Source organism: Bufo gargarizans, chromosome 1 (assembly GCF_014858855.1).
Source record: "Bufo gargarizans isolate SCDJY-AF-19 chromosome 1, ASM1485885v1, whole genome shotgun sequence".
Classification (NCBI taxonomy): domain Eukaryota; kingdom Metazoa; phylum Chordata; class Amphibia; order Anura; family Bufonidae; genus Bufo; species Bufo gargarizans.
The window spans coordinates 682,215,373-682,239,045 of NC_058080.1; the positions used below are offsets into that span (position 1 = coordinate 682,215,373).

The window sequence follows — 23,673 nt, forward strand, 5'->3', positions numbered from 1 at the left end:
ATGTTTTGACCCAGTGTCACCTACAGACATAGATCTAGTGTCTATAGGTGCATCTGGTCCTCCAGGTTCTACAGATATTTCTTGAAGTGTCATTTACACTTCAACCAGCAATAGTAGAGCATCTTATTATGGTATGGGTGGTTCACTCCTAGCCTCATGTGGAGTCTGTTGTGGCATGTGGACAAGCTAAGAGGACATCAACCAAAGCCTTCTTGATACCAAAACACCAAAACCAAGAGTGCATGCGTTTTCAAAAAGCAGAGTCACTGCCAGACACATCTTATGGCTTTTCTCTCTCAAGGATCTGGCACAACCAAACCAACAACAGTTATCAGGGGAAAATCAGAACATCCCCAGCCGCGTGGAAATGAGCCAGTTAGTCTAATGTATATGGTCACCAACTTTCATGTTGCTGAAATCCATAGATTAGAATGGTTTCCTTACCTGCAAAGTCTGGAAAGCCATGAAACCCTTCATCGTCCACTCTGCAGGCCTCCATAAGACTGCTGAAGAGCGTACCAATTGGATCCAAAGGATGCCCTACCCAGCCTTCCAGATTGGTGATGGAAGTGACACCTTTATGTACAAGTTCTGTTTACAAAGGTAGAAAAGAAAAAATAAAAGTCAATAACGAGAATCATAGAGTTAACCAGTGTCAAAGCAGAGGTCCTGGGCCCGAGTCAGCTCTAGGTACTCTTAAAGGGGGTTTCTCAAAATTACCTTATACCTTTAACCAATAGGGCAGGGATGGCCAACCTGAGGCTCTCCAACTGTTGCAAAACTACAACTCCCAGCATGCCCACACTACCTACAGCAGGGCATGGTGGGAGTTGTAGTTTTACAAAAGCTGGAGAGCCGCAGGTTGGCCATCTCTGCAATAGAGCATCCCAAAGAACACTGATGGTGCTGACCAGCTATCCAGGGCATGCGTTGCCGCATTTCACCACAATGACTGGGTGACAGCTTGGAACTTGTAGTGGGGAAAGTCAGTGGAAAAAAAAAAAAAAAGATCCCAGCCTTTATAATTTATATGGCTATGTGTGTGCAATATATAATATATGAATGAATCGGGGGCTGTAATATTGGCAAAACTCCAGCAAAGCCGCTGCAGGTCATTATCAATGGCCATGAATTAAACATCTCCTTCTGGAGCATCTGAATATTTATGGACTTAATAAAGTCCCATTATGGGGCCACTTATGGCATTTCCAAGACGTACACACATTTAAGGAAATATTAGACTTGGTGCTTTTCTTTATTAAGCTGTTCCGCCTTCATCTGAAGTGGACACACAGTGCGCACATTTGTAGTGTTCAAAGCAGCGTCTGGGGCTCAGAGTCAAAAGAAGAAATATTTCCGCAGAGTGGTGGGTCCTGTATTATTTATATAGTCTGCAGAGAGGCCGTCATCTCCAAGCAATTGAATTATGACTTTAAATTGGAAGAGATTAACCCTTTTAGGGCTCGTGGCGTGCCCAACACCGCCTTATCCTACAACGCCATTCACCTCCATCCATGGGTAACAGCAAAAAGGCCGCTGTTACTTTAGCGATGAAGGATAATTCCTTCTCTTTAAAGAGTAACTGCACTTTCAAAAAAACTTTTGATTTGTCCGTGAACACAAAGGTTTTGATAGGTGAGGGCCCAAGTGCGGAGACCCCTGCCGCTCACTAAAACGAGGTGGAAGAAGGGCTCAGCGTCTCCTCGCTGCTTAAGACATATTTTCTATTGAGCTCAATTTCAGCAGCAAGAAAGCCAGCGCTCGGCTGACGCTTCTACCTCCTCATTTTGGCAGTCAGCAGGGGTCCCTGTCACTCGGACCCCCCACCGATCAAAGTCTTTGATACGTCACTGTGCTATATCAAACTTTTTTTGAAAGTGCAATAATATAAATAAAAAAAAATAAAAAAAAAACACACACGGTTTCTTCTTAGAACTAGATAGTTCCATTCCTCTGTTACGCCTCCTGGAAGCAGAAGTATAAATTGACAACTAGGTGTTATTACCCGCCTCGTCAAAGACACGTGCCCTTAACACTGTCTGAACAGTATGCGGCTGTGACTATTAACACACAAATGTAAACTTATTTCCAGGAGGAATAACAAAAGGAATGCCACAACATAAAAAGAATACTCTGAAAAGCTGTCCCTTTGCTAGTATTTACTGTAACAGATGTCACAAGTCCCCTTTTAGCTATTGAACTGGCATTACTTTAACAGAAAAAAGGCTTTAAAGGGAACCTGTCACTGGGATTTTGGATATAGCACATCCGCAATATCCAGTCCCCATAGCTCTGTGTGCTTTTATTGTTTAAAAAAACTGATTTGATACATATGCAAATTAACATAAGTCATATCTTACTTGTGTGACCAGAGAAGGGTCATATTTTCAAGCTCTGACTCATCGCAGGTTAATTTGCATATGTATCAAATCGGGTTTTTTACACCATAAACGCACACAGAGCTGTGGGGACTGGGTATTGCGGATTTGCTAGCGGCCATCTAGCAACCCATGTCCTCAGCTCTATACCCAAAATCGTGGTGACCGTTTCCCTTTAACTTTAAAACCAGCACCTGGATCTGAATACTTTTTATATTGTATGTAATTCATAATTTAGTATGGCCACTGAGCTATTCACTGGTAGGGTTGTATCAATACCCAAATTTTGATACGGTTTCGATGCCATAAAAAAGTATTGCGATACTCAATACCAAGCGAAAAAAATAAAAACACCAAAAAAAAGCTGCGTGCAATTGAACAGTCCTATCCTTTTTATTTATTTTTTAGGGTGGGCAAGGTGACTTTTTTGTTTAATAACCATTGCTCTTAGGGGCTAGATCTTTTAATCCATTGTCATATTCACCATAATCGATCTCTATTAGGGTTAATAGGACTTCACACTCCCTGCTGCCCTGTGCATAATCATGTCCTGGCTGCCATGGTAACTGATCAGAGCCCCAGGATTACACTGCTGGGGCTCCGATCACAAGCTGCCACTGCCACCAATGAAGCATTTTAATTTTTTATTTTTATTTTTTTAAACATAGGAACGACAAATCAAAAAAAAAAAAAAAAAAAAAAACTGATCCGTTTATCCGTATGACAAACTGACAGAAGGATCCTTTCTTGCAATGCATTTGTACGATTGATCAGGATCCTGATCAGTCTTAAAATGCAATCAGTTGGCATACGTTTTGCTAGATCCGGCAGGCAGTTCCAGTGACTAAACTGCCTGCAGGATTCCTCTGCTGCAAGTGTGAAAGTAGCCTAATAGTGGCACATTCATTGGTGGCAGGGGTGCAAGCAGCTTCAGAGCCCGCTCACTTCATAGGGCTCAGCGCGGCCGCGTCATAGGAGGGAGGGACTGCCTCCTTCTCAACTGTTTGCGCGCGTGACTAGCACCATAGGAGGGTCTAGTATCGAAGAAAAAAATAATAAAAAAAAACACATGATACCGAATCGATACTGGCATAAAAGTATCGATTGGGTATCAAAAGTTCGATACCTGAAACAACCCTATTCACTGGTCTATTTGTATAGCGCCACCTGCTGTTTGCTCTTTCTAGTTTCCTTGTCCTGCTCACCGAGATGGAAGCACATGCTCCGTTCCATCCTTCAACTGCCACCAGCAGTAGAAGGACACGTCCTCCGAGATGCCAGCTTGAAATTAATGTAGCAGGGCAATAGGAGCAGTGAATGTAGAGATCTCTGGATCCATGTGAGAACAGGGCTGGTTCTAGCTTTGTTAGAGATAGTCATGTACTATATAATGTCAGATTTTCATATTTTTTTTTACATTCATGATGGGATAACCCCTTCAAATTTGGATCATGATTAAAGGGGTTGACCAGGATTAGAAAAAGCAGCGTCACACCGGGATCTATGGCTTGTGTATGGCAATGCTGCGCAACTGTATTCACTTCAATGGAGCTGGGCTGCAATACCAGACATAACCCATGGACAGGGGAGGCGCTGTAAGGTTTCCATGATCCTGGACAACCCCCTTTATATAACCCAGGCAATACAAATCCGTGGTCCCAGTTGCCATTATGCAGTTCCCTGGAAGAGAATGCTGGGAGGGACTCCTCGCTTCCCTCCATTAGCACTGGTTTCCATCCTGTCACTTGGCAGCCTTCATTTCTGTAAACCGTACAATTAAAGGAGGAATATGCTCATTTACAGGAGGTAAAGAATAACCTATTCAGTGCGCTGAGCCCTTACAGAAATGTCAATAGGGGGGATATAAAGGGTATATTGTCCATGTAATGAATGCGGCAGACACATGTAATGCTGCCAGGGTTTCCGCGTGTTCCTCTGGATACAGACTGGCTCAGAAATATTCGGCAGTATGGTTCACTGGATGCATACCTTTCTTCTGCAGCCGGAACATATCCATTCTTTTCTGCTGCTGTCTTCTGAGGGTGTTGACAATGGCTATCGCTAGTCGGAGGGCCTCCCGAGGGTAGCCATGTGACCTCAGCGCGTCCACCCGCGCACACGCTGTGGGGACGTGCTCTACAGAGACAGAAGGGACAGTGATTGCTCGGCCCAGTCATTTCGGCATATTTTCTTTGCCCTACAGGCCACATTATGAGAACAAAAATCCTCTTATGGCCAAACATTTCTCGCGCCTACCACCGCTCCAGAGTTTACAAAGCGGCCGGTCACAGCGCAGCCTTTGCCAGCGGGCGACTTACCGTGCCAGAGGGGCCACCCACGAGAGTCAAAGAGGGAGGTTTCAGTGTCGTCATGGTAACAGTAGTTGGTATAAAGGTCACTGCTGATAATGTGCTGTAAGTGGCTGTCCTGCCAGTGGAGATCGCAAGCCTCGATGGCTCGTGTGAACACTGTTCGATGAGGGCGGTGTGATAAATCTGTGGAGGAGAAATGCCAGATTAAGCGATCGGGTGCAGAAACCTACCAAAAACAATACATGTCAGTATGTCAAAGGGAATCCGCAGGCAGCAGCGAAGCAGATTGATATATAGATTATGGGAAGAGATTCCGTGAAACTTTGCTTAGGAGACGTGTGGGCGGTCCTATCCATGACTGATAGCGGTCTGCGAGTAGCTCCGCCCACATGACTGCCAAAAAAGAGCAAAGGTTTAAAAAAGGTATAAATTACAAGTTTTAATGAAACCATATCCATCTGCTCAGCTCCTCCTGCAGACTGCAGTGCCTTTTCATGGTGACAGGTTCCCTTTAATGGGGAAGAACAGGTTTAGGATCAATGGGATCCATATCACGCTTTTGCCGAGTTTTTACATGGGACTGCCGGTAAAACGTACCACAATGCAGCCTGAGCAATAACCCAATACGTTCAGCTCTGCTATGTGCATGCATACAGGGTTATAAGCACCTTCACCGGGGAGGTCCGCTTTCTCACCTTGGTTGGCATTTCCAGCCTGAGGCAATGCATTGGTTAAATTCGGCAGCTCATTTCCGTGGTTGCCATCTTCCCAGGGACAGACGTCCACGCTGTTCCACTTCTTCAGCTGCTTCAGCCAACTGGCCTTCTGCTCCGGCTTGCAGTGGGGATTTAAGACTATGCACATCCATAGGGCACCTAGCAAGGAAACAGAGCATGGCATCAATAGTCATATCAGGATGCCCACCTGTAATGCCCTCAAAAACTGAGATGAGGAAATGTGATGTTCACCATAAAATTTACCTAAGAAGCCTCTACACAACGCGTTCACTGCCGAAAATGGCCACAGATGCGGATAGAAAATATTCACAGAACCACGTGTATACCAGGCAAAGCAAATGGCAGATGCCTCCAAAGCCAACAACCCTCAAGGGTGGGCTATTATATTATGTATTTAATACTGGGAGCAGTCCGCTGTTCAGCCCCCTTGGTGACCGGGCCAAACTGCAAAGGACAGCTGTGGTTGAGGTTCGCATGCTTTTATTATAAAAATAGGAAAAAAAGTCAAAGCCTAATCCTCTAAAATCACAGAGGCATACAAACAGCACCCCAACAACAAAAACCACACAGCACGCCCACTAAAATCACAGAGGCATACAAACAGCACGCCCACTAAAATCACATATGTACACAGATTTATTTTCAGTGGTCCAATTGAAATTAGCAATACCCTACATATAATGATCGGGGTTGTCTAGAAGAAAATGTGGATTTTTTCTTCATCTTTCTAGTCCATGTTTGGGTGGACCCTCCTTCCAGACCTATGTATTGTGAGATAAAATAAACTGACAAGATTTTCTCTAATAGGATCGGGTTCTGTTCCTCTGACAATACTTCTATAGTCCCGTCTACAGATTTAAAAGCCAACATTCTGTCTGCCTGCAGCCACCACCAGGGGGAGCACAGGAGCTTATTGAGGAGTGTATAATGTATATAGTATGTCGTAAGCTCCTGTGAGTGATGACTGCAGACAGCCAAAATGTTATCTCTGAAAGAGGACCTGCAATCTGCAGGTTATAGAGCAGGAGGAGCTGAGCAGATACAGTTCTGTGGCAAAGGATTCATTACAACTTACACATTTAAATCTCTGCTCTTTCTGACTTCAGTTGTACACAGGGAATGTGCCATCAGTGACTAATAGCTATATCTGTATACACACAGAATCCTGATAGCTGTACATGGGGCGGTCTTAAAGGACGTCTGTCAGCAGATTTGTTCCTATGAAACTGGCTGACCTGTTACATCTGCACTTGGCAGCTGAAGGCATCTGTGTTGGTTCCATGTCCATATGTGCCCGCAGTGCTGAGAATAATGATGTTTAAGTATGCAAATGAGCCTCTAGGAGCAACGTGGGCGTTGTCATTACACCTAGAGGCTCTACACTTTGACAGGGACGGGCAGTTAAAATGTTTCATTCCCTGGCCCTGTCAAAGTGCAGAGGGCGCAGCAGTTGCAGAGAGAGCAGAGCCTCTAGGTGTAATGGCAACGCCCCTGTTGCTCCTAGAGGTTTATTTGCAAATACTAAATAATCATTTTTCTCAGCAATGCGGCACATATGAACATGGGACCAACACAGATGTCTTCAGCTGCCAAGCGCACATGTAACAGGTCAGCCAGTGTCATAGGTACAAATCTGCTGACAGACGCCCTTTAAGTACAGAAGCAGCAGAGGTTTAAACAAGTTGTGGTGGCAGGTCCCCGTTAAAGGGTATTTTCTGATCCTCAGGATAGATCTTCAGTATGAGACTGGTCTGGGTCCAACACCCCCACTGGTCATCTGTTACCCTGGGTTCACACTTGAGCGTTTTACAGCGCGTTTGAACGCGCTGTAAAACGTCCGACGCATAAACAAGTTCTTGAGCTTTTTTGGGGGCGTTTGTCACTGCGTTTTGGCCATAGACTCATTGGACAACACTGCAGTCAGTCAATCACACAAACGCGCGTTTACTATTGCAAAAAATGCGCATAAAACATGCGACATACGTGCGTAAAACGCGCGTCTCAAACGCTCAGGTGTGAACCCAGGGTTAGGGTACTTTCACACTAGTGGCAGGGGACAGCCTGTCGGATCCGTCCTGCCGCTAGTTCATGTGAAAATTGGCTTGTTTCAGACCTCACCGCATTCAGGCGCACCCGTTACGCTGTGTCAGGGATGCAGATTGTGAGCCCATGGTACGTGTGAGCCCCCAGGACTGCCGCTCTGTCCTCATTGAGGAGGGGAGTTAAATTTGCAACCAAATGTTACAAGAAGTGCATTGTACAGGCCCCGCACACCAAAACATTGCAGGGAGCCGTCTGCGCGTGAATAAATGAATGCAGACACACCTGAAGCAAACAAAAGACACATTATTATTCAGCGTCTCATTTACGGAGCACAAGTCACTTCTCCCATCATTCATCGGCGGCTTTTTAATGGGACCAGACGCCTTTTCATTGCCATTATTTCTGTAATTAGGTTAAGCGAGAAATTTGTTTAACATTCTCTTTTTCCCCCCTTTGAAGGGCTTCAGGAGAAATGTAATTTGTGCTGACATTTCACACGTACCATGGGCTCACAATCTGCATCCCTGACACAGCGTAACGGGTGCGCCTGAATGCGGTGAGGTCTGAAACAAGCCAATTTTCACGTGGACAGATTTTTTAATCAGCTGTCTCTTCGCCGACGTGAACCCCGACAGGGGCGTGAAGAACGTCTGAAAAGTGCTATCCAGCCACACTTCATCGGCTCATTAGAGGATGCGTTTTTGCACACTTGAGGACATTTGCTCAGTCACTTGAACAATCTGCTGGAGCAGGAGATTCTGCGAGAAAGTGCCGTGCCAGGCAATCTGGGCAAGGACACGGCAACCCTGCTATTCTAGATGGTCGACGGTCAACAGCCAGGAGCTACGGTTAACCCCACGAGAGCCATGGACTCAGAACGCAAGGTTGAATTGAAGGCCTGTCCGTGTGAGTGCTGCCTGCAACCCGTGACAACATCATGCAATTACCTCTAGAGGTCATGCATGGAATCACACTGAAGGATTGGAGACCCAGGCCTGACAAGTAAATAGAGGCGGGGGATGGGTGGCACCAGGAATAGCCGCTGTAGATTCAGATAAGGAATCAGCTCTGATTGAACTGTCCATGGTAATAATTACACCCGCGTTCCCCAAGGACCTGGACTGGGAAAGCTAGAGATGAAGAACACAATGAGAGGTATACTTCAGTACCCGGAGGGGAGGTAAAAGGTGCCCGCACACAACAGCCAAGCCTGCTTAACACACAGATTTCAGACGGGCTGATCCTATGGCGGTGCACTGGCTCCCGACAGAGGTTCAGGAAAAGAACAGTCAAGAATGTTGAATCTCAACATGTCTGATCCTTTGTTCAAGGGAGGTGAGCTGTACCAGAAGTACTGGGCCATGGATTATCTCTCCCCATTGAGAACAGGCATGCTCGACCAAACCGGAGGGGTATGGAGGAACTGGTTCAGCCAACAGCTAAGTGTATCTACCTAGAGGCTGCTTTAGGATGTATATGCCAAGGGGATCTTCCATTGTATCTGACGGAAGGCTGCAACATATCCAACTGTATAGGCATACATCACCTCCAAGGACTCCCATTGCAAAACATAGTGATCCCTCAAGATACAATGGCCTCAGGATACAATATTTTCAACATACAATGGTCATTTCTGACCATCGTAAGTTGAAACTAGACTCGAGATACACTGCATCAGACTCAGATCTAACCAATCAAGGTCACTTCTCTGGTAAAATAGCTGTATGAGTTGCTATTTAGCAGCTATTCCTGACTGTTATATGTAAGGACTTGCTTTATCCGTCTTAGTTATCTGCCTATTTTTCTTAAATCTTCATTTTTTCTCATCTTGGATGACATTTTGGGCCTTTGGAACCAATTACTCAAGTTACAATGGTTTTAACATACAATGGTCATCCTGGAACCAATTAATATTGTAACTTGAGGGTCCTCAGTACTCAATAGTAGAGATGAGCAAATTTCAGATTTTGAAAATATGTTCATGCTTTGTTTGGTAGTAAAAGCAGAATTGCGTTATGGATTGCGTTACCACGGACCAGAACGCAGTTCTATGACTGAATGCATAATGGAATGCCTTTAGAGGCATTCCGTCAAAATAGAAGTGTATGGGCTGCAAAACAGATCCGTCCCCTTTCCGTTATGCAGGGGATCTGTTTAGCAGGCCATAGACTTCTATTATGACGGAATGAATAATGGAACGCCTCTAAAAGCAGTCATAGAATTGCGTTACGGTCTGTGTTAACGGAATCCTTAACGCAATTCTGCTTTTACCACCAAAGCGTGAATGAATTTCATAACATGAAATTTGCTCATCTCTACTCAATAGCATAGGACACATACACAATGTATAGGGGTTTTGAAATTGATTGCCTATCCACAAGACAAGTTATCAATATCAAATCTGCAGGGTCCAACACCAAGTTGTTACCGTGCAGCTCTGGAACTATATAGCTCCGTCCACCACACAATGGACAGAGCTGTGCAGTTCTGGCACCAGACAAGGTAATAGCTGATCGATGGGGTTGTGGAGTATCTGACCCCTGCCAACCGGATATTGATGGTCTATCGTGAAGATACGCCATCAATATCCAAATCCTGGGCAACCCGCTTTAAAATGAGTTCATTCCACATTATCTGTGGGGTAATAAAAAAAATAAAAATAAAAAAAAAGGGTCCCTGGGTTCTCCAGACTGATCGAATGGAGCGGCTGTGTGCATGCTCATTGTATATGAGACTACAAGTGCTAAAGTACAATGCTCTTGGCATACCCGAGTCAGAGAGTCTACAGATACATCCAGAGTATGTAACGGGAGAGCCCAAGTGTAGACGCAGAACATATGGCCAAAATGACAACTGAACAGGCCCTTAACCTATACAAGACATTGCATTCCTACAGAACCTTTTGGATCACATCCAAAACCTAAAAAAGTAAACCAGACACTGATCGGGAGCAAGGCTACAGACATCTCTAACATCTTTCGGGCAGGCAATCAGCCAAGACCAAATCTGAGCATGCAATATGGTGGGGCGCTACCAAAGTACTGACACCCTAGCTAGTAGCCTCTCAGATCTGTTGCATGCATTCGTAGACTACATACCAAGACACTGGCCCTGTTAACCATTTCAAAACTGCAGCAGACAGGCATTGTTCTGAAGGCAGATTTATAGCAATTTACATTTACAGAGTGATAATCTGTTCTAGGACCCTCACATAAGCCTCTTTGTTGCACAAAAGATTGAGGGTGGGCCATAAGGATTTCAAGGCATCCGTGGAGTGGGAGGCGGGTGAAGAGTTATCATTTATACCATTCTCAAAGAAGTCATGCAAAAGAAAAAAAATATTCAAGATAAGAGAATTGGTCGATATGAGGAGGATTTGATGGCAGTCACATTCCTCCGCCACATGCGCTCCTTCTGTTCTGCTGTATCCAACTCATCACTCAACTCTCTCGGGAAAGCATCTAATAAAAGACTTTACCCTACACTGACTCTCAAAACATATGTGGTGGATATGCCACTGCCAATCACATATTCCCCCAATTACATTTTAATAGGCACTTACAATTCTAGGGAACCCAATGCAAGAGACAACAGATAAAAATAGCAATGTTTTATTCAAACCCGGTGAGCAATCTCACAAGACAGCCGATGGCCTTCCTAAGGCCAAAAAATTCTTCTGGATATTGGTTTGGAGGATGTAATAAGTAGGAAAAATGAACGGACACTTTGGCCAGTCACCACAAAAATCTTTAGTCTTTACAGACCTGAGAGATTCTGCATCTGAGCAGGAAAGGAGGAGGACAGGCAATGCTGAGGAGCTGGCATTGAAGTTTAATTACTTCTGCGTGATGTAGTAACGACATAATCCACAGCGATAGACATGAAATATAATCTTATATTCCACTCCCTTTTTGCCATTCAATTTCTAGGACACACCATGTAGCCACGGCATTACCAGGTAGTACCGGGCATTGGGTGTAGACCTGCCTATTTAGAGTCATGGTTGCCAATAGGAACGGTCCCAACAAACTTGGGCAATTTAAGGTGAAAATGGTTGGAAGTTATGTAAGCCATACCCATAAGTGGGTGCTCCCATGGGTGGGGATTACATGCCCTGGATGTACCAACTATAATATAAGTAATCTGCACACAAGCGCAAGCCCACAGTCTGACCAATGGTCTAATACCCAGAGCTGACAACATAGGGATCCATGAGGCTGGCACTTCAGGACCAGACTTGAAGGCACAGAAATGCCTTCTTAGGAAGCCAGCCATAAACATGAGCGCGATTAGCCGAGACACCATTTGTAGGTATGATTCCACTGGCCACACGCCAGATTAAACAACTGGACCTTGAGCACATTGGCAAATAATTGACCTAATTTGGCTCATCATGCTATACACCTGCAGGTTCAGCCGAAATCAGACTACATTTTCTGACATGGCTGTCAAAAAAATAAAATTGGTCAGGTCAAAAAATGTCCGCAGACGTTTTTCAAACAATTGGCTTAAAAGTCCATTTCTGGCAACTTTATAGGAGTATTTTGAAATCGGCAGGGGGGGGGGGGGGGGGGCTGATCAGCCGTGTGAAGACACCACAGTGTTCCAGTGAGTGCTGCGGCCTCCTCACAGCTTACCAAGCACAGTGATGTCCATTGGATAGCATCTGTTTGGTATCGTAGCTCAACCCCATTCACTTGTGTGGGATTGAGCTGTGGCTAGGCCACAAAAACATGACATCAGTGGCCTAGAAAGAGGCTGTGGCCCCCTGAAACTGCTTAACAGAGGGAGTCCTGTGTATTGGACGCTCTCTGATCTGATATTTTTGGGCTACCTTGAGGATGGGTCATGAACATCTGAATCTCAGAAAACCTCTAGTCTCTTGTGTAGGGCCAAGCTTTATGTCCTTTGATGAAACAGACCTTGGGAGAAGATACAGGCTGTATAATGGTTGTTGACCTGGTTAGATCTGAACCATTAAAACAAACATTCATAAGTAGCTTACTTATCAGACACATTAAAAAGGGGTGAAGTTCTATAAACCTAAAGATGCAGCTAAAATAAGATCCCCTCCAGAAATCAAATTTTCTTGGGTGTCAATTAGAGTCCAGTGTGCACCAAACCTCAATCTTCTCAGTTGCTTCACGGTTCACTCTCCCATGTACAATAAACCATGCAGGAATGAATCAACCATAACTTATAGCCAGAAGTCAATCCTACAAGCACACAAGACCCCACGTAATTTACACCTTATTTTAAGGGCTATAACTGTATACCATCTAGAAGGGTCGGAGTAATTGCTTCTTTTAGTGGAAGGGTGGGGGTGGGGGACGTTCATATGTATTATGGCTCTGGAAAGAAATCTTTTGACCTCTGCTGTGTTGAAGTCGTTGGGTAACCAATCACACAAAGTGGATTCTACATCAGGACCCATCGTGATTCTGAGCCATACCCGGGGTGGAGTTGTCTTCAGTCACGTCTTTACATTACAGAAAACATGCCCACAGACCCATCGGCTGAATAGATTCTAACAGCCAAGCAAATTGTAAATTACAGAATACAGAAACCGCGAACAAGTCACCTTCTGCATCCATAATCGTTACCTTTGCGTGGACGCCGGTTCAGGGCCTCGTTGCTCCTGGATGCCGGCTGTTCTAGAGGCCGCGATTCTTCCAAGAATAGAATGTTTCATTTTGCTCCAATTCATTCTATTACTGAATTAAACTTTGATGTATTGGTCTTGACAAGTGCTTCATGCTGATTGTATTGTGCATGATAGTATAATCACTCCCCATGCATTTTGCACTGGCTGGCTGATTAATGCAATAGATTTTTGATGGCAAAGAGGGGGGAGGCCATGCTGTCCTGAAGACTGCACACTATGTGAGCAGAGGGGGATGGGAGAACAGGAAACGGTACCAGAGCTCAGGAAAGGACATGCTTCCCCCTCTCAGACAGTAAAGCTAAAAATATACAAGAATTTAATTTAAAACTATTAAAGGGAACCGGTCACGTTCAACACTGTCCAATGGGCAGACAGCATGTTCTAGAGCAGGGGGAGCCCCCAATGTCCGATAGGTGCAGGTCCCACCTTTGGGACTCACAACTATACTTAGAACAGAGCCCTTCAAGTGCAAGGGGCGCCTTGCGTATCCATCCGCCATTCATTCCTATAAGAGCACCAAATTTTCTATTCACTTCTATGGGACTTACGGAAATGGCCAAGCCAGCGATCGGTTATTTTCGACACATGCGCGATGTACCCTCCAGCACTTTGTGGGCTCAGTTACAAGTATAGGTGTGGGTCCCATATCCTAGCAACCTCTATGTCCAAGATGGAAATACCCCTTTAAGGCAGAGTTCACACAGGCAAGATTTCCGCGCGGGTGCAATGCAGGAGGTAAACGCATCGCACCCGCACTGAATCTGAACCCATTCATTTCTATGGGGCTGTGCACATAAGCTGTGATTTTCACGCATCACTTATGCGTTGCGTGGAAATCGCAGCATACTCTATATTGTGAGTGAATGGGGCTGAGTGAAAATAGCAAGCATCCGCAATCAAGCGCGGATGCGGTGCGATTTTCACGCATGGTTGCTAGGTGACAGTCTATTCACTGTATTATTTTCCCTTATAACATGGTTATAAGGGAAAATAGCATTCTTTAATACAGAATGCAAAGTAGGTGGTCAATTGAGGGTTAAAAAATAAAAAATTATTAAGTCACCTTCTCCTCTTGATCGCGTAGCTGCTGGTCTCTTCTTACTACTTTAATCATGAGCTGCCGGCTAAAGGACCTGTGGTGCCGTCAGATCACATGGTCCAATCACATGATCCATCACCGTGGTGATGGACCATGTGATCTGACGTCACCACAGGTCCTTTAGCCGGCAGCTCATGATTAAAGTAGTAAGAAGAGACCGGCAGCTACGCGATAAAGAGGAGAAGGCGAGTTAATTATTTTTTAACCTTCAATTGACCACCTACTATGCATTCTGTATTAAAGAATGCTATTATTTTCCCTTATAACCATGTTATAAGGGAAAACAACATCTACACAACCATGAACCCAAACTACCACAGTCGTTTTTTTTATCACGCGTGTGCAAAACACATTGCACCCGCGCGATAAAAACTGAACGGAACGCAATGGCAGTCAAAACTGACTACAATTGGGTACCTACTCGCGCGGGTTTGCCGCAACACATCCAGACCTTATCCGGACACGCTCAAGTGAACTCAGCCTAAGAGTCCAGTGGGCAGCTCTATCAAGACTATCAAGCTGCTCAGCTCATCCTACTTTATAACATGCTGCCTGCAGATACAGTACAAATAGTACAGTACAACCCTCATATCTAAATAAAAGTACTGACAGCTTAAAATTCTTTCAAAAACACACCAAATGGCTCCATTCATGAAACTATTCAGAAGTTGAAGGAAATGTGTCACCTATTTTCCGCAATTTAGGCGGCTTGGATGCGGACCCATTCACTCCAATGGGGCCGCAGAAGATGCAAACAGACTCCGTGTGCTGTTCGCATCTGCACCGTTCCGTGGTCCGCAAAAAATATATATAACCTGTCCTGTCTTATTCTTGTCAGCGCTTTGAGAACAATAGGCAGTTATATTAAAGGCCGTCTGTGCCGTTTCGCAAATTGCGGCACGCACACGAACGCCATCCGTGTGTAGCCTAATGATAATGAAATGACTGCTGAAAAGTCATCTGTACAGGCCAAGAAGAGGCATTTATTAGACTTAGTGGCCAATGCAAAAACTGTAGAGCTTTAGGATTTAAAAAAAAAAAAACTGTGGCATGGAAAATTATATAGGAGGCTGTCAAAAATGCTTTAAAAATAGGTTTACTATAAAAACTTGACGTAAACAAAAATGGGTAATTTTCTAATGGATAGCACTGATGCTCTGTGGTCAATTTCTGACAGTTTTCAAGTTTTGAATTTGATCACGGACCAAATAGTTCTGAATGGATAAGCAAATCATTTTTAAGTTAAAGAAAATAAAAGCAACAGGGTGATCTGTATGGAAATCACAGAAATTATGAAATCCCACTTGATAAGCGCAGAAACCTATACAGAAGAGGACAATCTGGAGAAACGCTGGGCCTCATATCCAACTTTTCCTACAAACATTTCTACCATATACCTAACATCTGTCACTGACCGGGGGTCTGCATTAACGGGATTTTTAAATGGCCCCTTGACAATTGGATACCGCCGCTGGGAACCCTAGCGATCATCTGTAATCTGTTGGGAAACTGGCAGTAAAGTGTTTGATTTCTCCTGTGGTAGTGCTGCAGGGAAATTAAAAAGGGTCACCGAGTCTTCAGAAAACTTTCCATATATCACACAAAGGTTTTGATCGGTGGGGATCTGAGTGCTGGGACCTCCACCGATCACTAGAATAAAAAAAGAGCTCAGGCCGGGTTCACATTGGCGTTATTAGATTCCATTATACGCTCCACTATTACGGAATTCTAGGATGGAATGCATTCTGTTTTGCTCAATCCTAATACATGTCTATGGGGGCACATAACAGTTCAGTTTGTTCCAGTCATGTATAACGGAAACAAAAACGGAACCTATAGCAGAATTCAATAACGCCAATGAGAACCCGACCTCACATAGCTCGCACTCTCCTCGATGCAGAAGCCGGACTCAATAGAAAGTCTATAAACCCGGTCTTTATGTCTCTCCCGCATCGAGGAGTACACTATGCGAACACTTCTCTCTCCTCGTTCTAGCCACCGGTGGGGGGTCTCAGCACTCAGACCCCCAGCAATCAAAACCTTTGATGTGTCATTATGACCTATCAAAAGTTCTGAAAACTGTGACCCTTTAAGCATTACACAAAGCCCATTCAAATTCATTAAAGTTGTCCATCCATTAATACAGATTACCCATCCTCAGGAGTGTGTAAAGACAAAAAAAAGGTGTAGAGCAGCACCAACGGACCTCACCGACCAATACCGGAATGCATCAGCCACAACAGTACCGCACTCATGGCTTCAATAAAGGATACACCGGAGATGCTGCCGTAACCTGTTTTTTCTGCTATCCTCAGGAGAGGTCATCAATATCAGATCGGCGGGGGTCTGACTCCTGGCACCCCCAATGATCAGCTGTTTGAAGAGGAGGAGCCTCTCCATACAAGCGTCAGTTGTCACTGTAATGAAGGAACCTAGTCCTCCAGACCCAGCTCTCTACTTTTTGGCCAAAAGATAATCCTGAACCTAGGAACCCTCTATTAACTCAAAACTGGACAACACCTTTAGGATCAATTGTAGAACCTGAAAGAGCCAGTCCTGCACAGTCAGCATTTTCTGCTATGGACATGGAGGATAAAATACATAGATCTGTTGGGAGGGTGGCATTGGTCACGTTAGCACAGATCACACTCATGGCATAAGTAGAAGATCAGTCATGGACTAGGTCTATGATAGGAACCTCCTTTAATATGCTCCTGGATAGGTCAGATAGACATAGCCCTCGACTACCCTTTAAGGGTTTTATAGCAACAATTTCAGTTTTATTTAACCACCAGGTGACGACCCGTCCTCTGATTTTGGTGCCACTTACATCTCACTTTAGCGTTGACAAGTATAATGAGATGGGGTGGCACACGAGAAGGGTCCGAGGTTGTTTTACATTACAAGTTAAAAAAAAAAAGTGACTGTGTGCGTCGTTTAATTTGTCACTTATCTTTTGCGTCGTTTAATTTGTCACTTATCTTTTGCTAAGTGGACATTTAAATTGCAGCAGAGGTAAATGGGGCTTTTAACTTAAATATGATCCCCATATTTAAATGATCCATAATGGACCACTGTTGGAGTCAGCCTGCCATTGTCTCGCAGCGAGCACCACCGGTGACTAGTGACATCTGTATTCAGGTCCTATGTTCTCCATGTTGCTAAAGGGCTTCCAATTTCATTTCACAGCCAGGAGCGAGCAGAAAACACCAATTAACTTGCAGATCCCATTTGCTGACAAGAGTCAGCCCCCCGTCTTGATGCCTGCCATCTGGTGGAGCTCGGATATGAACACAGACCTAATGCGAGGGCACAAGTCACATTTATCAATAATCAAAACTAAAAGTAAAAAAAAGTGTGCAATATATTGTGAGCGTACAAGTTATCTTTTTAGGCTCCATCCACACATCCTTTTGAATATAGGCACAACATTTGCTATGCGCCAATCCTGTTGGAAGAGTCCCTGTCAGTATGGAGTAGGGATCGACCATTATTGGCCGATATTCAGGATTTTGACCGCTATCTGTATCTATTTGGCCGATATTCTGATAGCGTAGGGGGAACACAGATCGCGCTGCTCTCAGCTCTCTCCGTGTTCCCTCAGCAGCACAGGGGAGAAGGAAGCAGTGTCTCCCTCCCCCTGTGCTGCTGCTGCCACCAATGAAAGGACAGGGGACAAGAGGAGAGGAACTGTGGCCACTGCGCCACCAATGAAGAGAAATCTCTAATTTATTCAAATTGAACAGGAGGCGGGAGCTGGCTGCAGAATGGCATAGCCGGCTCCCGACCTCTGAGCAATAGCTGCGATCCGCGGTAGTTAACCCCTCAGGTGCCACGGATCGCAGCTACCGCTTATAGGAGGTCGGGAGCCGGCTATGTCATTCTGCAGCCAGCTCCCGCCTCCTGTATATGAATTCATGAGTATATGAAATATCTTCATTGGTGGCGCAGTGTGCCCGCCCCCCCCCCAAAGCCCCCCAGTATTAATCATTGGTGACACAGTGCACCCCCAGCATTGAAAACCATTGGTGGTGCAGTGCAATCATGGTGGCAGTGGCCACAGGATCCCCTTCTCCTCCAATCGGAGCCCCAGCAGTGTAATCCTGGGATCTCTATCTCTATCTCTATCTCTATCTCTATCTATCTCTATCTCTATCTCTATCTCTATCTCTATCTCATCTCTATCTCTATCTGCTAGCTCTATCGCATCTCTACTCTACCTAGCTCATCTCTACCGAGCGCTATCTCAGCGATCTCATCCTATCTATCTCTATCTCTATCTCTATCTACCGATCCACTCATCTCGATCGCTATCGCATCGCTATCCTATCTCGATCGCTAGCTCTATCGCTCATCTCTACGCGACCGTCGCGGCCGTCTCTATCTCTATCTCTATCTCTATCTCTATCTCTATCTCTATCTCTATCTCTATCTCTATCTCTATCTCTATCTCTATCTCTATCTCTATCTCTATCTCTATCTCTATCTCTATCTCTATCTCTATCTCTATCTCTATCTCTATCTCTATCTCTATCTCTATCTCTATCTCTATCTCTATCTCTATCTCTATCTCTATCTCTATCTCTATCTCTATCTCTATCTCTATCTCTATCTCTATCTCTATCTCTATCTCTATCTCTATCTCTATCTCTATCTCTATCTCTATCTCTATCTCTATCTCTATCTCTATCTCTATCTCTATCTCTATCTCTATCTCTATCTCTATCTCTATCTCTATCTCTATCTCTATCTCTATCTCTATCTCTATCTCTATCTCTATCTCTATCTCTATCTCTATCTCTATCTCTATCTCTATCTCTATCTCTATCTCTATCTCTATCTCTATCTCTATCTCTATCTATCTCTATCTCTATCTCTATCTCTATCTCTATCTCTATCTCTATCTCTATCTCTATCTCTATCTCTATCTCTATCTCTATCTCTATCTCTATCTCTATCTCTATCTCTATCTCTATCTCTATCTCTATCTCTATCTCTATCTCTATCTCTATCTCTATCTCTATCTCTATCTCTATCTCTATCTCTATCTCTATCTCTATCTCTATCTCTATCTCTATCTCTATCTCTATCTCTATCTCTATCTCTATCTCTATCTCTATCTCTATCTCTATCTCTATCTCTATCTCTATCTCTATCTCTATCTCTATCTCTATCTCTATCTCTATCTCTATCTCTATCTCTATCTCTATCTCTATCTCTATCTCTATCTCTATCTCTATCTCTATCTCTATCTCTATCTCTATCTCTATCTCTATCTCTATCTCTATCTCTATCTCTATCTCTATCTCTATCTCTATCTCTATCTCTATCTCTATCTCTATCTCTATCTCTATCTCTATCTCAAAAACACTACACATTAACGATAAATATTAATTTTCAGCTGATTTGTGTAGGCATTTGTATTTTTTTTTCCTAAAATCTAAATACCCAGAATATCGGTATAAATTATCGGCTATCGGCCTGAAAGTTCAAATTATCGGCCCTAAAAAAAAAATATCAATATCGGTCAATCCCTAGTATGGAGTTCTTTAAATATACGAAACAACGGTCTGGCTATGACATTACTTAATTCTCTTAGTATACGGGAGTGTATGTCATCAGGACTCGGCAATTTGTGCATTTTAATCTTTGTAAGACGCCGCTGTACTTCTTCCCGGGTCAGACAGGGCACTTTTAGTGGGGAATTTACCTTTACATTCTGCATTTCATCTGACCGTTTATTTTCTTCCGTGAATACAGTGGAGAAAAAAAAAAAAAAAATTTAAATACCGTAGCTTTGCTTTCCCCTCATCGCTCTCTGCAATTCCCCCCTCATTACTCTGTAGAGGGCAGACACCTTCTATTAAAACTTCTTACCATTTATATAATTGAACATTTTAGGGTTAGTTTTGCTCTTTCACAATTCATCTCTAGCTTTTATTTGTCATTTACTTATTCTATTTTTTTTTTTTTTTTTTTTTCAATGTCTCCTTGCAACCCTCCTGTTTTAGTTATTTAAATGCTTTCTTTTTGTCATTTGCCTTCTTTACAGTTCTAGGGTCGCATAGCATTATAATGATTTATGATGTTATGCAACCCTTACAATTCTGGAATTTATTGGATATCACTGACAGCATTATGTTAGTGCTATCCAATACATTCCAGAACTGTAAGGGTTACAATGCCTAGGCCAATGACATGTTCATCGGTCACATGACCTAGGTGCTGCTGAGCCCCATTGAAGTGCTGAGAGAAGGCCGCAACGCTGTTAGCACCTACTGTTACTGCTCTCTGCGACCACCAGGACCTCTCCACCTTGATTGACAGGGCCAGGCACTGAAAACATCACACCTGACCCCGTCAATGTGCAGAGCATGTGACAGCTGCAGAGAGCAGAGCCTCTAGGAGTAATGGCAACGCCCCCGGTGGCTCCTAGAGGCTCATTTACATATATAAAACATCATTTTTCTCAGCAATGTAGACACATATGGACATGGGACCAACACAGATGTCTTCAGCTGCCAAGGGCACATGTAACAGGTCAGCCAGTGTCATAGGTACAAATCTGCTCACCGATTCCCTTTAAAGTCATTTTAGTCATTTCTGAAGGGTCCCTTTTTAGGAAAGCTTGGTGACAAATACTGCAGCTGTCACTTTCACTGTCCCTAAAATACCACTTTAACCACCACTCCATAGACCTGCTGGTGGGACAAGACAAGAAACTGGAATCCCCTAGAACTGATGATCAGTGGGTGCCCCAATAGCCACCACAAAGCTAACACTTCCAGTAGATGGGACCCCACACCATGAAAGGGGTATTCCAGCCAGCATTTAAATAGGACAATGCTTTTCTACATAATGCCTCCTCTTTACATTACACATCTACTTGTATGACGTGACTAGATCAGCTCCCCATTTATACACATGTATCACAACACGCTACGTAAAAGGCTATAATTTCCAGGCATCAGCTCCAATTTGCAACGGCAGAGAAACGATAGATTTATGGTAAGTATGTAAAATAAAACAGACATGAGCGGCTACGAATAGTCTGACAGCGATTGTTTCTCCGCCGAAATGAAACTGCAATTTCCTTGCCTATTTAGATGAGGGGGAGGGGGACATTGGCTGATTGTTCTTGGTTTCTTCAGTCCTGACAGAAGGCAGCGCGCAGACCGAGGGGACAAATATCCTCCCCGTGCAGCTTCCTGTCACAGTGTGCTGGATTACCTCCACAGGCCTGTCTCGTTCTGGACATCTCTCCCACAAGCTGCCGCCTCTACAGCCAGGCACCAGGACATTGTGTGATTGGCACCCACAGGCTCCGCGAGCAGGAGGGGAACGTGCAGATTCTGGACATCTGACTGGAACTTTCTGGAAGGTATAGCTGTTGTGGACATATGGCCTCGGAAATCATGGACCAAGAAGCAAGTTGCTTTTAAACCGCTCCGGTCAGAGCTCCTCGGTTTTAGTAAAATTTTCCTCATGAAAGTAAATCTGGAGCACATAAAACGTGCGTTCTACTGTTATTCCTCTCAGAAATCTACAACTATAAAAAAAAAATAAAAACTGACAACTGGGTATTACTGTTCCCTTTGCCCTATACAGTCTACACTGTCCAATCAGGGCCGACGGCATCAGAATGAGCCAAAACATTGCCTCAACTGGGAACACAGTTGTCGGTTTATGCACACAGGAGGGATAATAGAGGAACAAAACAATGCATAGTTCAAAATTCATGTGGATCTATCATGGACTTTACTGCAGATGTGCTGTGCATTTCCCCAGTGAAATAAGCAGTATAAACCGACATTATACAGAGTTAAAAAAAAAAAAAAAAAAAAAGGGGGGGGGGGGGGGGGTGGGTTGTCCACCTTCAGGGGCCTTTCAGCCAGACTTAGAGGGAAGCACAACTTTCCCACCTACAGGTTCTGGCTCCTTCAGTACCTGCTGGTAAACGTACTGTTTGATTGGGTTCATGTGACCACTGCAACCAGTGACTGGCCACAGCAGTGACTTGTCCCCCATGGATCACGTGACGCACGGGCAACGTTACCACTAACCCTTTAAAACCCACCCTGCAGATTTCTTCCACAGCACATGGATGAGATTTCTTAAAACCCCCTGCTCCATTATCTCCAATGTGGACATACCCTCACACACACACACAGTAAATTGCTGCATGTTTCAAGCAAAAGTTGTCTAATTCTTTGCATTCCATATAAGAAGCACTAGAGGAAATTATTGGGTAAGAGACGACACAGGAAGATAATGGAATGGACATTTATCTCCTCTGAACTATGCAAGACACAGATAAGCTACAGAACTACAAGTCCCAGGATGCCCGACTGTCAATATCGTGAAACGGTTTTCTGGTATAAGAATATTCATGGCTTATTAACAGGATAGGCCATCAATACCCAATCAGAAGGGGTCCGATCCTCAGCAACCTGCGTTTAAAGGGGCTGTCTTGCTAGCTCTCATGGAAGGTCTACCTGTATTCTGACTACTTTGTAGCAGTGATGCAGGATACAGCAGCTTCCTCCCAGGTGCAAGCCCACAAACCGGCATTACGTAGTAGTCGGATCAATGAAAACAATGGCTAGGTGGCAGCACTAGCAGGAGCATCATGGTCCCTTAAATCAGCTGACTGATGGGGTGCAGAGTCAGAACTCCTACTGCTCTTATATTGATGGCATCAACTAAGGCCAACAATATTCCGATTCCAGAAACCCCCTTTAAAGGGTTTTTCTGAAAGTTTTTACTTATGACCCTTCCTCTGGATAGGTCATTAGTATCTGATCAGTGGAAGTCAGACTCCCGAGACCCCTAGTGATCAGCTGTTTGAGAAGGCATCGGTGCACACAGTAGCTCCACATCCTTCTCTGTGCTCACCAAGCACAGCACATTGTATAATAAAAAAATAAATAAAAATGTAAAAACAAAAAAAAAAAAAAAAAAAAAAAAACACACTAACCAGCAATTTAGCGTAACATGTGAAGAGAGTCTCCAGAAGACCCTGACATTGAAGGATAACCGCTCCAGGCAAAGGAACTAGCTATATCTTCATCTGCAAACGTACTCCCCAGCTTTGTGTAACCTTAAAATTTGCTTTGCGACGCATAACCCCATAGCAACGATAACGTGCGATAGCAAATAGCGGTCTACAATCTCAAAAGGCGATCACAACCATGCACTGTGGAGATCGGGAATTAGAGAACCCCCTCTAAAAAGCTGCGGTAAGATCACAGCCCTCCGCGGCCACTGCTGGGACAGAGGTTTGCTGCTGTGACACCGAGTCCCCTCGACCAGACGCGATGAAGCTGAATTCAGCCCTGTGTTCTACCGCAGTGATACTATATACCATTCACTACGACCGCTCTCTGGTGCATTAACCAACCATTGCCTCTGTAGGAACAGGCGGTTGTCATAATTGGCA

At 44.2% G+C, this 23,673-nt stretch overlaps 1 protein-coding gene across 1 annotated transcript in view; it reads right to left on the minus strand.

The window, feature by feature from the left end:
• Positions 1–23,673, minus strand: part of ZSWIM6 (zinc finger SWIM-type containing 6) — a 100,905-nt gene that overhangs the window by 13,148 nt on the left and 64,084 nt on the right. The window contains exons 5-8 of the mRNA XM_044276165.1: positions 5,386–5,565; positions 4,697–4,873; positions 4,368–4,514; positions 445–591 (exon numbers count right to left, since the gene is read on the minus strand). Of these exons, the coding sequence (XP_044132100.1) occupies positions 445–591; positions 4,368–4,514; positions 4,697–4,873; positions 5,386–5,565 (651 nt within the window). The remainder of the gene's footprint in view (positions 1–444; positions 592–4,367; positions 4,515–4,696; positions 4,874–5,385; positions 5,566–23,673) is intronic.